The following is a 14,460-nucleotide window of genomic DNA, read 5'->3' as shown; positions in this document are numbered from 1 at the left end:
TATATATATATATATATATATATATATATATTGAACTCGTTGGTCAGACGCCAAATACGTCTTCCCTGTCGGTGATGAAACTTCTTCGCACCATTTGCCAGGCTTGATGAACAGATAGATAGCCATCTGGTCAACGACCAAGAAACTCACGCGAGCTATCTACAATCGAAATGTTTTCAATTCGTTGAGTTGAAGAAACTCAGCCATCTCATCTCTCAGCAATGGGTCTATCATTTATGGATGTGTTCGTCTACCTCATTAAAACCAAATTCACTAGTCCGGATAGCGCAGGATGTCTGTAGTGTATCGTGACACGAGCTTCCTCCCGTTTATGATCTAGTTTGATCAACGATTTAGCCTACACCAGGGACAGGATGTCCGTTTCTGAATTATATTGCTCATTGAAAACCTAGTCTAAATGCCGCGAGGATCACATCTGAGACGATGTAGACGAGTTGTCCTGTGATGGGCATTACCATGGCCACATAGGTAGTGTCTAAGGAATGCGAGGTACATAAATAAACACGCCTAATTCACTGAACCGTCAATTGTATGACCCGGACGGAAGACAACAAGTGTCCAGCAGGTCCATTCCCAGGAAAGTCATTTGTTGGTTAGTCATTGCGGATTGTCTAGAGTTTAAAAACTTCTAAACACTTTCATGTGTCGTGACATTTTAACAAGTGAATTGATTAACTCTGTTTTCCCAGTCCTTTCTAGCTACGTGATATAAAAGTCAATCACTTCCAGTGTTTCGGAACGCCGGTAACTCAAGTGCGTTTATTCATACCGACCCGGCGTTTTTTTATCTGTTCGGTGAGATTTGCGACCGAGTTGCAAATGTTTCGCCATCAAACGAGAACATATCACCAGTACATCCAACTGCGCAATTTCGATATCCCAACGTTTGGTGACGACAGATTTGCAAGCCAAAAGTCAAGCTTAGAGAAGAGACTAACGGCCACTTGACCAACAACCAATCAATCACGTCAACCCATAGAGAAAGGCTTGATGCCTATTACGCGGATTCGCGATGTAAATTTAAATGAAAAACTGACTCGAGTTACCATAGAAAAATTTCTACTTTACTCGCACAGGATATGTCTAAAGTACACGCAGGTGACTGCAATAGTGTCATTCGAATTGAGGCATGGAGATACTTTTACCATGTCCGATTAGGTAATCCACCTATTGGTGACACTTTTTGGCACCATTGGGTTGGGGGTCCTCGAGGAAAGTTTATTGCAAATAAGTTGCTTTCAAAACCTTATTCTTCAAACTGGAAACCGTATAAAGCGGAATTAAAGGGTAACAAATAAGAGAATAGTAGCCTAGTGAGCTCATAACAAACAAATAATATTCTGCTTTGTAAAATAAGCTTCAAATTTGAACATCCTATATCGGGTTGGATGTTTTTGTCCGAATTACGAGTGCATTGAAAAGACTGCAAAAGCCCGTTCTGTTCGTGCCAAACTTCAAGATGACACTGCCAGAGAGCATTTTTGCGTTGGAATGAAGATTGCAATGTGTTGATTATTACATTTGCACTGTTCATTGCACACTAAAGCGCAACAAGGTAACAATGTTCAAAATCACTTCAACTGCTTTCGTCGGTCAGCATGGACTAATCTTTTGGAAGTCTCTCTTGCGAACGTAAATAAATAGGAGATGGTTTGTGCCAAACACAATTCAGACTGTTCAGAGTTTATGGATTCTATGCAGAGTTCACGCGCAAATCCACTTTGTCTGCTGTGTCCTGTGACAGCATCACTGTATCCCTAGAATGCAAACAAAAACAGAATGGTGATTAGAATCCATTCAGCTGGACTATATTTTCATGATCACATGTATACTGCACCCGTATCGAGTCTTCTGAAGTGTTCCACGACAGGTATGTGAATCTAAAGAAAAGTGGAACGAACAAAAATAAATTAAACTTAATTGCAGTCTTAGTAATGCGACCTTATAGTCCCGTCAGGATACACAACACCTTTGTGCAACGTTCGACTTGACGTGACTCTGGTTCTAATCAGAAGTCATTCAGTTGGATCGTTACTCTTCCGTTTACGGTACTCTAGCTGTGGAAAGGTCAAGCCGCATTAGAAGGGAACAAATAGTTTGCACATCTACATGGTTGCAATAGAGCGTGACTCTTTATAGGGACAGTCATTATTAAAATGGACGCTACAAAACCCCAAACTCCTTCCATCATTACTCTCTAGCCGTCTCTCTAACCTTCGGCCAACAAGTTTGTGACTTTCAGGCTTCCAGCATCTCCGCGATCCATTTGCAAAACTGCTTGTCTTTCCATTCATTACACGATTGTACGTTTATTGGCCAAAGTTATACAGCACTGGACAGACGCTGGCACCACAGTAAAACTCATTTTTAGTCAACAGATTTATGGGTTTTCCGCGGTGCTAACAATGTTGACTTGCGACAGTGAATACTGTGTCACAAACTTTCAGCATTCAAGTGAAATTTGGAACGGCAGCTGAAGATCCCGCAGACGACTCGTTCTGCTTTCTCAATATGACAGTTTGTCATAATTCGTCATTCGCAACTCGTACCCACCTTCCTACTCTATACATTCCAATTGTGGCGTCAGCAACCATGACCTCATTGCCAAGTAATTTTCTGTGTGCTGTGGGATGGGCCCCGCGAAATGCAGTAGCGACCAAATTCTAACCACTTCACCCTTTCAAACTTGACGGTTGAAGGAATGAAGCCTTGAAAATGTGATGCTAGATAGGTAGGTTAACAGTTAATTAGCGAGTGAATCTTGAACTCGAGAACTCCTGTTTTCCACTGAGAAATTATCCGACATGCTTCAACATAGCTTCAACAGTGTATGTGTAGACGAACATCTTCACACTACAAAATTCGAATACATTCCGTTTACCGCGGAGTGAGCGCAAATTTTGAAGGAGGGACTAGATCTCCAATTTTATTGGATAACTAATGGGAGACAGTGGATTCCAGTTGTAATGAAAAGTGAACTAGGGGAGATTTGTCAACCGAAGATGACTTATGGGATTTCAACTGTTTACTCCATACATGTCATAATTTGGTTACAGTAGACTGGAAAGTTATCATCGCTTTCCATAATTGAACCATTGGATAACCTCTGTCCATCATTTTTTAGGAACACCTAGAAGAATTGATACGACTTCATGGCAAAGAATCGAGCAACGCCAGTAGAACGTTACAGTTTGCTTTCAATCGGTGGCCACACACTACACTGTAAATTCGGTTGAGAAAGGTCATCAGTGATAGATTTATTTGAATTCCATATGGTTTTAAATGAATCACCTGTGCTTTGTGGAATTTCAGTGACTGAATAACTGACAAACGCTGAGTTGTGGGTGCGGTTAGTATCAATTAGGGCAGTGCATTTTCATAAAGGAAACAACTCACAAGATTGCTGAAAAATCTTCGAAAGCCAACGTCTGGTTTTGCCATTCTTGGGACCAAGTGAAACAAGAGTCAGCATTTGTACAGCACATTCAGTTAAAGAATATCATAAACGAGAGATTCATTTGAGTCTAACCACTATTGTGAAAGTGGTGATTCTGAGTAGGAAACTTCTTTAACCTGAAACACAGTTGCTTGACATTTTTGGTTGATCCGGATCTTGTCCATCTCTTCCGAGGAGAAGTTCCACATCCACAGGGTCTCCAATCTCAGGCTTACATGGGTGAAAATCAAAGCATAATCACTCGAATTTATGTAGGGGAATAATGACTGGTCGTTACATGCGCCACATCGCACAACACAGCACGCGTCAAGTTAACAAACTTATTGAGAACAAACGTTTGTGTAAGGGAATGTCCAGTCGGATTTCTGAGTTCTGAAGTGACTATTTGTAAAGATCCAGGAGTCGGAAACAAACAAAACAACCTATCACACAGTGGTGAGTTGGCAAATTGCGGCCTCTTCCTCCAAAACGGACGTCTTTTGTGAAAATAACGGTATCCGTAACGCAATGGTTTGAGCAACCACCAGCTCGCAAACGCCTTTTTACTTGAAATTTCAATGCACACTAAAGAAGTGGAAAATCTGAACGTTGATACTACTGACGGGGAAGACATGCGAGTAGTATGTTTTCTTCTCGTAAATTCACTTTGCGTCTCTTGAAAAGGAAGACCTGTTGCGGAATTGGTGAAGTTGCTTTGTAGCATTTGCTTGGGTTTGAGCAACAGTCAATGAATATCCAGGAAATTTCAGGAAGACGCGTCCAAGAGAAGATGGATGTTCAGTTTTTGTAAACAAGATGCATATGAGAGATTTGCTTCTGTGTCCAATATTCTGTAACTGTTCAGTTGGCATTTTCTGATAAATAACTCCGCAGTAAAGGCCTTCTCCTTCTCAATGGTATCAGGAACGCAATGGTCTGAGCAACCACTAGCTCGCAAAAGCCTTTTCACTTGGAAGTTCAATGAATACCCAACACGTGGAAAATTTGAAAGTATAGGGCATGGAACAATGTGGGTAATTGCGATTTGAGCTTTTACGTGACAAGACAGAAACCAGCGGTGCAAAACACCGCGCATCTTGGAATATTTCTTTTGAAAAGACATAAATGGACTGGGGTGAAGTAGAGACAGGGGAGAAACCCACTGATAATCTACTCCGCATGATGGTGGATGCTAATTGTGGGAAATATATGTTTGGCCTAACACAAAGATTACTTTTATCAATAAAAAGCGTGGCAAGTGAAAGAAAACATGGATCTATTGCAACCAAACACAAAATGAAGAAATTGCTCGGTATAAACTGAAGTCTTGCGTTTACGGTGAGGGGCGAGATGTCTCAGTGGTTAGAGCGCGAATCTACTTACCGTAGGTCCGTGGTATGCTAATTGTGGGAAATATATGTTTGGCCTAACACAAAGATTACTTTTATCAATAAAAAGCGTGGCAAGTGAAAGAAAACATGGATCTATTGCAACCAAACACAAAATGAAGAAATTGCTCGGTATAAACTGAAGTCTTGCGTTTACGGTGAGGGGCGAGATGTCTCAGTGGTTAGAGCGCGAATCTACTGACCGTAAGGTCCGTGGTTCGAACCCAAACTCTGCCTCTCGACTTCCCCAGTCTAGCCTTGGGCAACCTGGCAATATCCCAGCCTTCATGCTTCCTTCTAATGGCATGGCAGCTAGACACCGAAAGGTTGCTACAGTTGAACAACAACAACAGTTTGTGGTGGTTTATGGAGTGATGGGTATTCATCGGATTTATTTTGTTTAAAGCTCATCTGTCAGGTCAAGCTCCGAAATCAAGTCAGTTTCCTAATCTTAGTTGAAAATCACTTTAAACCCCCTCTGCTTCTACTTTAACGCCATTCTAATAGGCCCATAGGTTACATTCAAAGAAAACTCTAGTTTAATCACCAGAAGGCTTGCTCGCCGGAGAGGAATCTTGAAAAGTGGGGTTATACTAGCGGTCATGAAGCACGATACGCAATGAAAGAGAGAATCTTATGAACAGCTAGGTTCGTTTGTTTGCCTCGGATGACCTCGGAACCCTTCCCTTTGCTTACCAGTACAATTTTAGAATTAACCAATGAAAACACACACGACGTGAAACCAAATTGTTCATCACATGAAGGTTGTTCTTGATTGGCAGACCTAGATTAGTAAATAGAGAGATAGCTAAGCTGAAACAGTTGGCCTAATCGAATACTTTCTAATGCCTGACGTCCCGCAAGAATCAATTTGCGCAGGATAACACCTAGCCGTATTTGAATTGTGTCCGTAACTTTATTTACCAGCAACATAAGGCTGATAAATTAAGTGGAACAGCAAACTGTGTTTCTGCGAAGTTTTCCCATTTGGTGTACAGATGTAGATTTTTTTAGTGGGCGTTGTAACTCACGTTTATTTGTTTCTCGCAAAATGGAAACTGCACCTTATTGAGGAGCTTGTTATTACCGAATAAGTGTAACCCTTAACAATTAGCTGTCTCACAGCATTTCCCCGTGGATAACTTTAGATGACACATTTCAAGTTAAGGCCTACGTTCTGTATGGAGGTGAGGACGCATTTGGTGGATTTTGCCACTAAATTCACATCAGATCTTTGGGGATTGAAGAGCAGCGGCAACATTGGGGACAGTAGCTTTACTTGGATAACAGTGTGGAGAGTAACGTGGATCCTACCGGTTGTCTAACATCATCATCATTGTCAGCTGTAATACCCGCGTACTCGTCGTACAACGGTTGTAGCTGCCGCAGTTTCGTTCACCGATGATTTGGAGGGAGGGTAGATAGCTGCGCATTGCAGGCGGGAGCTGATAAATTGGTGCATAAATCCAGCACTGTCAGTGGGCTGTCAAGTGGGGGGGTTGGAAAAGGAGCTATGCATTGAAGGCAATAGCTTGGATGCTCGAGCGCCACTGAGGGCGCGACTGGGGCATATCTGACAATGTCTCTAGCCATTGATGTGGCCCGTCTCGGGGTCCCCATCCAGGAAGGCGGCAGTGACCAGCGCAGCTGAGTTTGCTGGTAATGGCTTTCATACTTCGCTGCCAAGTCATTGCTTCACCGCCTGTGGCTCTCTTCCACCCTTCACATGGTTGGGCGAAAAGAGCCCTTCGAGGAAGTCGGCCGACTGGCATACGCAGCACGTGGCCAAGCCAACGCAACCTGTGCAGTGTGATCAGTTCATCTATCGAGGGTGAGTTATTTCTCCCGAATACCATTCGACGTACTTCAGAATTACTGATCCGGTGTTCCCACCAGATTCGGGCAATGCTCCGAAGACACCGATGGTCTTTTGACGTCCTCGGCGCGCAGCGGCCACGTTTCTGATCCATACAGTAATATGGAGCGCACCGCAGCATTGTAAACTCGACCCTTGATAGAGAAGCTGATGTCACGCCTACGCCACAGGTGATGTAGGTTCGCAAAAGCTGCCCTGGCCTTCCCAATCCGGATGGTAATTTCATCGTTCGCCAGACCACCGTGACTGATACGGCTTCCCAGGTAAACAAATTTGTCTACTACCTCGCTGTCTAACATAGCCATAAAACTAAGCTCACCCCAAGGGAACAAACGTGGTGAATGATTTTATGAAGATTATATGGATTCTTTAAAATTTTTCCGGCACTAAGATCGTAGAACTAAGCAGTTGAGTGCGATGGAACTGGATTAGTTTGACCCCAACTTCACGAAGGCTGGCAAACTCAATGGGTGGCTTAATGCTACCCTATAATTTTAGCCAAAAGGGTAGCCTTTATCTCTAGGCAACATTTTTGTGACAAGCGCGAGTATGAAATTTACCAGAAATCCGAGGTTCAGTCAAATAGAAAGATCGAAACTGGTGACAGTCTCCTCAAAAGATTTCAGCAACTTTCCGAGTAGTACCATTTGGAGGAAAATAATTCGGTGTAATGAAAGTTATTTCAACCAAAACGGGAAACTGCTTGTAAAATGTCATAAGTGAGAGATCGAGTCGATACGCAGATTATCCCCTCATCAGCACCATCAAAATTGGCCAGTGAGTGTTTATTTGCAAAACAGTCGGGACATTTTTCAAAAATCACGGATAACCGGGATTACAAAAAACATACTACTGATGACGGTCCAGTAGGTGAACTGTTTTAATACCGGATAGTGTAGTGATATGGAGTCCTTAGTAAATTTTCTGTTACGGTCCAGCATCAATTACTTAAGGCTTTCAAGTTTTGACCGTCTTCGTTGAATAGTTTCATACCGCTTTTGTTTGGTTCTCCAGTATTTTTTCTCTTCGGCATCACCCGAAATGCTGAGTGCCAAATTTCTGTCACTGCTGCCAGGCTCGGGAACGAATAACACAAAATCCTGATCACGTACGGTTGTGCTGATTCACATTAAAACTGAAACAACTCACCAGAATTCCTAAATATGATACGCATTCCGAACGAAGGCCACCAAAAAAATAAATGTTCATCTGGCCGTATCTGGAGGCTAGTCCGTCTTCGGGTGAGCTACACTTACCAATCTTGCGGAAAGTGAATATTCCAACATCCGTCAATGATAGTGACACAATGAAACATTTGGGACGGTGCAGTAATATAGGCGCCTTTTTTACAGGACCGACATGCCCACTACTCCCACAAGAAGATCTGCCGTGTGGGCCACGAGATTCGCTTCCATAATAAGAGATTAATGAATAGTGCTCATTTGGAAAGAGGGTGTAGAACCAGCGAAGAATTAACTGTTTCTTGGAAGCGACCTCCCTCTAGAGCCAACAATCTGAGCCATTTTTTGAGGCATTTCTCTCCACCGCAAGTGTGATAAGAACTTGAGTTTGTCAGTTTTTTTATATCAATTGATCGGAAATAAAACCGGGTAGTTTCATTATGTTGAGACAGAAAGATTAATTGTGAGCATAAATGACCACACAGGGCCTTGAGTACACAAGTACCGTTTTTTCTTGAAATATGTAGACGAGTAATGGAACAAACGAATTGGAATATAAACGAAATTTCGAACAAACACGTGCATAATTTATATGGCATGATTGTCTCTCTGAAACTGTCATAGCGTTGGTTGAGCAACGTCTTATTACAACGGCCAGCGGCATTTCTACACTGAACGACACAAGTTGCAGAACATGGGCTTACAGAGCTACCAAAAAGGCAGATCAACCGGCCCGGAGAGTTCGAAGTCCGCATCAAACATATTTCTGATGATAGTCCATTTATAGAGGAAAATGTCGGTAGCTCAGGTAGCGTAGATGGTCGTTGGCTTGTTCGCTGAGCTGATCACAAACGTTTCATCACCAATCGAGGTGACATCATCAGTGCGTTATTGGGGAGCGTAGTTGTGCGTAGCGGTGAGTTAGTGGTTGTGCGTTGAGTAGCGTTACGTGTGTTAATATACGTGCTGGTAGCCGGGGATGACATTTGACCGCGATTAGTTGTGCGGTCGGGTGGCTCGACTGGTTGTTCTGTTATCTTGTGTCCTCATTTGCCGATGCTCCCGTGACCTTTGAGCTTGGCATCCCTCACAGTCGTAGTCTGGTCAATGTTGGAGTGATCTTTGTCCTTCCGAGTTCCATCTTGTGACCTTTATTGATTTGACTCCGAGGGGTTCCTTGTTTCTTTGTTTGTGACGCACAACCGCCAACCCACCGCTACGCACAACTACGCTCCCCAATAACGCACTGATGATGTCACCTCGATTGGTGATGAAACGTTTGTGATCAGCTCAGCGAACAAGCCAACGACCATCTACGCTACCTGAGCTACCGACATTTTCCTCTATAAATGGACTATCATCAGAAATATGTTTGATGCGGACTTCGAATCTCTTTGGATCCTTTAAAGTTGAAGGAACTTTTCTTTGTACAGCAAACTAGGACATGGTACCTTCATTCAACATGTAGCAACATGAAATGTGTCCCTCGTCCCTTCCATTACAACCGTTCCGCTTGTAATTGGTCACACGGAAGCCCTAATAAGAAACTTCTCTTAGTTGGTTCCTTCGGCCGATCCCTCAGCGGTAGGACAGAGTTTGCTGCCTGTAAGCCAGGTTCCTTGTATGGAATGAACCAGCCGTCGAATAGAAGCCCCTTCTTATAGAATGGAAGTTTCAGGATCAATGTGTCTTGGGGACAAATCATATTTTGGCACTAACAGCAACCACAAAAGCATCCTGCATTATCGTAGATATTTGAAAAGCATCGAGACAAAACGCAAGAAGTCTGCACACTAGTTTTGCTGGGAGAATTTCTCATGCCAAGAAGTGTCTAGAGTGAATTTTGTTTCACTATTATGAAACGGTACAAACCAGGCACAGACTGTTCTGGAAGGAGGAGCATGCCGTGGGAAACAGGTGCAATTTAATCGGTCATGGTAACATGCGGAACTTTCATCTTGGGCTTCCGGAAGTCCGGCGAACTTCTCACAACCCAGAGTTTTCCCGATGGGCCAGGTAAACCCTCAAGCGTGACTGCGATCCGCTTGCGACTCAAGTGCAGGTCTTTGGGTTTGATTAGATTGCATCGGTCATCAACTGAAGAAGCGACATGACATCAGTGCAGGAACAATTCAACAAAGAATATCTTCTAATGGCGGTGGTTTATGCTCCTAAGAAACATCCCGTCAGTATTCGGTCCCACCCGGCATACTTGCTGTGACATATGTTCATATGTTGGTAGGCGCATATTTGATAAAATTTACTGCTGTTCTACGGTTCAGACAGAAGACTAATGGTTCCACTATCCTGTTTGTTTGCATAATTCCATCCTGTATAGTCCGGGGGTTTTCCGTATAGTTTAATTTTTCTTCCAAGGTCATTTTTGAGGCGAAAATGCTTCCTCACCGCAGCTGCTCCTCGAGGAAACAAACACTTCAGAACTACACATTCTGATGTTTTCTGCCTTCGTTTCTACGCTGATGGAGTAACTTTAAAGGAAAGACCGCAGCCATATTGCCCTTTTTTATTTGCATAGCCGTGGAATTTTAAATCGTAAACAGCTGACGACGTCATTAGCACCACTTTCAATTTCCGATTTTGGAAACTACTCCTTTTGTTTGAGATGTGTTTCATTGTGACAGCCCTGTTTGAACATACTACAAAACCGAAGTCTGTACTGAACTTGGTTGAATTAGCTAATTCGACGATGTGATACACACTACAAATCGGGTACCCGATAGTCATATTTTTGGCATGAACAAACATTTTCATCATAAGACCACTTTATGGTTTTTCTGTCTGACTCCAGCTATGTGATTACCTAGCAAGTCAGATGATATATTCTTAGCGTGTTGATACACTAGCCTGTGTTTCACTCCCATTCAGGAAAAATTAATGAGCTCCAGAAAATCAACGTCGTGGCTATTTTTGCCACTTGACACCACTTTTTGACGGACTGTCTACAGCTAAGTGGATTTCTGATGATCACCTAAAATATGTCGGAGTTGACCCATGTTCGTCATCCTTCTCAAGATAACGCAACTCTTTTGAGGAGATGATATGGCATCTTCGGAAGGTTTGGAAAGGCCTTGGATATTTCGCTTAGTTTATTTACTGTGGCATTTTACTGCTAAAATTCCTTTTAGTCTGTATGTAGTTGCCTATCAATCTGCCTATCAATTTGAGCATCTTCTTGACGGTTTGTTACTCTTGATGTGAACCAGACAGAGTACAAAAGTAGTATTGATTTTTCAGACACGAATGAGGACTCAGGAACTGCTCGTGTTGATAGTCACAGCTTAAGTGCACACTTTATACTCTACAAACCAGCTAAGTCGTGTGTTGCTACTATCATTTACACTTCAGTGGTATCTTGAAGCAAAAATCGATCGATAATCACACGATACCGTGCACTCTCGATGCGCACGAGACACGAGGTAACCAATCCGTTGGGATCACATTACACTTGTATAAACATGCAGTGTTGAGTGATACATATCTAACATTTAACCACTTCCATGAAAGACAAGAAAAATGTGGGCAGTACCACACTTGTTGTGCAACAACATGCTTACCAATCTACTAAACCACTAAACAGAATCAGTGGGATCAAATGACTTAAATGGAAGATGATGTTGAAAAACGCCTCAAATTTGATCAGGTCGGGGAAGAGACGGAAAACATCTCTGCTCGGTATTGATGATTAATTACCACTGCTGAGAAGCCTCGACTATCTTTCGCTATCGACCGGATGCAGAACAAATTTTAAAGAAAATCAAATTATTTCATGAGGGGCTTGATAGGATCGAGTCTTCAAAGTGAACTTGTCAGGATATTCACAAAGTTAATAAGTGGATATTGGAATGCATCCGAATGTTGAATATTGTCTTTTGCAACTCAGCTTCATATCTAGAGATGAACTTATGTAGGTGCATTTCTATGGAGATAAACTCAACAAGGACGGTCTGTCCCGTTTCAACTGATGTTGGTTTGACCAGTCAATACATGTGCTTGTGAATATTCGGGGTCTAACTTGACTTTGCCCTTTTCATGAAGTTGTGGGCTTTGTTCTGATTAGCTCCTCAAGGAGATGTTCAACCCGAAATCTCAACCTGACACTAACTCATACTGAGATTCCATCGAGGCTATTTGAAAGTATACTTAGATGATCTTCCGGAAAATTCCTACAAGTATGGCTATTAAATCTGTAAATTACTGAGCTACTGGTCAGTAATACAATCACCCATTATTATGAATTTAATCTGTTTCCAAAATCCTCAGTCGCAAGAGTCTCCCTCTTCATATTTGAACTGGATAGGTTGGCCACATGGAATATCGATTAAAATGACTGTAACGTCTGTTTCATTCAGGTTAGGAATGAGAGCGATGTTCTCCAACGGTGAGTTTAACCCTTTCGGGTTTGGGGTGCCATCCCCAACTGTGTGGATGTTCCCCAGTAAACAGATGTATGCTTTGAAGTCCCTTGTAAGCTTTGAATTCAGCAAGTGATTGAACCGTTCGCTTTGAATTCAAAAACTCCGAATGATTCAACTGCCTTCCAGATGGCATCAGAAGTCCCACCGAGTGGTAACTAAGTGATTACAACTAAACTGCCTAGCTCAAAAAACTCACCAAAGGCCGTATATTTGGGGTGAATTTTCCTCAATGGTAAATTATTTTGGACATATAGCGTTCAAGGAAGCTCGTCGCTGAGAGAATTATAGTGGCCGGCAAGCTCCAACCATACTTCTTCTGTAAACACAAGTGTAAGAATGTGTTACTATCGAGTTTTATTCGCACAGCGGTATTAGGTCAAGCAATACAACATGGCAGACGAATGGTGAGAGCAGTAAAAAAGACGTCCACAACCGCATCAGGAAATAAGCGAGAGCTCTCAACAAGTATATGAATTCCCTCATCTAGAGAGGTCTCCGGCATCTGATATGGCTTGAAACCGTAATTGAACACCGAGTAAATAACTCTTAGGCCAAAAAGATCGTCTAGCTGTAACATCGTTCCGGTGCATAGCTGCCATGCCACCCGAAAGAAGCACAAGAGCTGGATTACTGCCGGTTTCCCCAAGCCTAAACAGAGGAGGTCGGGAGGCAGAGGTCGGGTTCGAACCACGGACCTTCCGGTCAGTAAATCTGCCCTCGTACGGCAGTGCTGGAAAAAAGACCGCGCAAATTCAGGAACAATAACAATAAATTGATAATCATGTCGCTTAGAGCAAAGTTTACCTAACCGTTCACCTACTAAAGCTGAACAAGGACTTTTAATCAGCAGACTCAGCTTTGACGTTGAGAGTGTACCCTACAAAGAATACTTAGCCGTTTGAAAGACATCCTGAAGGCATAAGGGGGTTCAACAGCAGATCTTCTAAGCCATTGTTCCAGAAAAACGCAACCAATGTCCAGACAAGAATACGACGCGCATACCAGAAAATGAAGTAGTTACTAGCTGACGAGAGAGGCAAAATACTTCGCAATTATAAAGGACAAGTCAGACTTCATCGAAAAAGTGCAACAACCGTTAAGCCACATGACTGACTAGAGATGGATCGATGAAGACCCCACTCCACCTTTTGCTTATTGAATCAACAGTACGTTCAGCAAATGACAGATACCGCACAAGACAACCTCCCAGGCGTGACGGAGGATGCATGCAGACGGTACTAACATTGCGCGATTCTAGCGATCACCATGTTTATGCGGCGAAGGACTTCCTCTGTTATCACTTGTTTCATCTGTAAGAACTCCATCTTAGAGCTTGACCAAAGACCTATGGAGGATGGTCCTCAGCCGAATTCGGTCGGGGGGGGGGGCAGCAGCATGTATGCCAGGCGTGACGGAGGATGCATGCAGACGGTACTAACATTGCGCGATTCTAGCGATCACCATGTTTATGCGGCGAAGGACTTCCTCTGTTATCACTTGTTTCATCTGTAAGAACTCCATCTTAGAGCTTGACCAAAGACCTATGGAGGATGGTCCTCAGCCGAATTCGGGGGGGGGGGGGCAGCTAGCAGCATGTATGTTCCCATTCACACGTACGCAAGCACACAAGCAAGTAAGCACGTACGCACGCAGGCAAACATACATACGCACATCACTACTCAACGTACATCAACTGACCCACCACTTAGCTCCACTCCGCTCCCTAACAAAGCACCGCTGATATCACACTTGTTGGTGTTGGAACGCCTGCACTCAGATTGCTCAGCTCATCTTAGCGAACAAGCCAAAGATCACCTACGCTGTGTGAGCTATCAACATTCTCTTTAATAGCAGACCTATGTAGAAGGTTGAAAAGGTTGATCTCCAGATTCGGACACACGTTCAACCACGCAGGTCAACAGGCTAAGAGCGTAAATATAGAAGACCAGGAAACCGCGCTTTAATTCGAAACACCTTCGTTAACTACAACCCCGCCAAAGGGACAGTGGTGAACTTAACTCAGAATAATCTAGACAAAACAGGAGCTTTGAAACCTAAAAGTCTGTGCAATTTGTTAGGCTGTCCTGTCAGTAACCACCCAAAGCTACTTGAAGGACACTTT

General features: G+C 43.1%; 1 protein-coding gene across 1 annotated transcript; it reads right to left on the bottom strand.

Moving 5' to 3' along the window:
- Positions 1-5,445: 5,445 nt before the first annotated feature.
- T265_02326 (hypothetical protein) lies at positions 5,446-6,278 on the bottom strand (the record flags this gene model as incomplete). Its single annotated transcript, XM_009166540.1, has 2 exons — positions 5,446-5,629; positions 6,160-6,278. 2 exons carry the CDS (start codon positions 6,276-6,278, stop codon positions 5,446-5,448), a joined length of 303 nt encoding a protein of 100 aa, XP_009164804.1.
- Between the last annotated feature and the right edge of the window lie 8,182 nt (positions 6,279-14,460).

This window comes from Opisthorchis viverrini (assembly GCF_000715545.1).
Source record: "Opisthorchis viverrini unplaced genomic scaffold opera_v5_28, whole genome shotgun sequence".
Classification (NCBI taxonomy): Eukaryota; Metazoa; Platyhelminthes; class Trematoda; order Opisthorchiida; family Opisthorchiidae; genus Opisthorchis; species Opisthorchis viverrini.
This window is presented reverse-complemented; position numbering and strand designations above follow the sequence as displayed.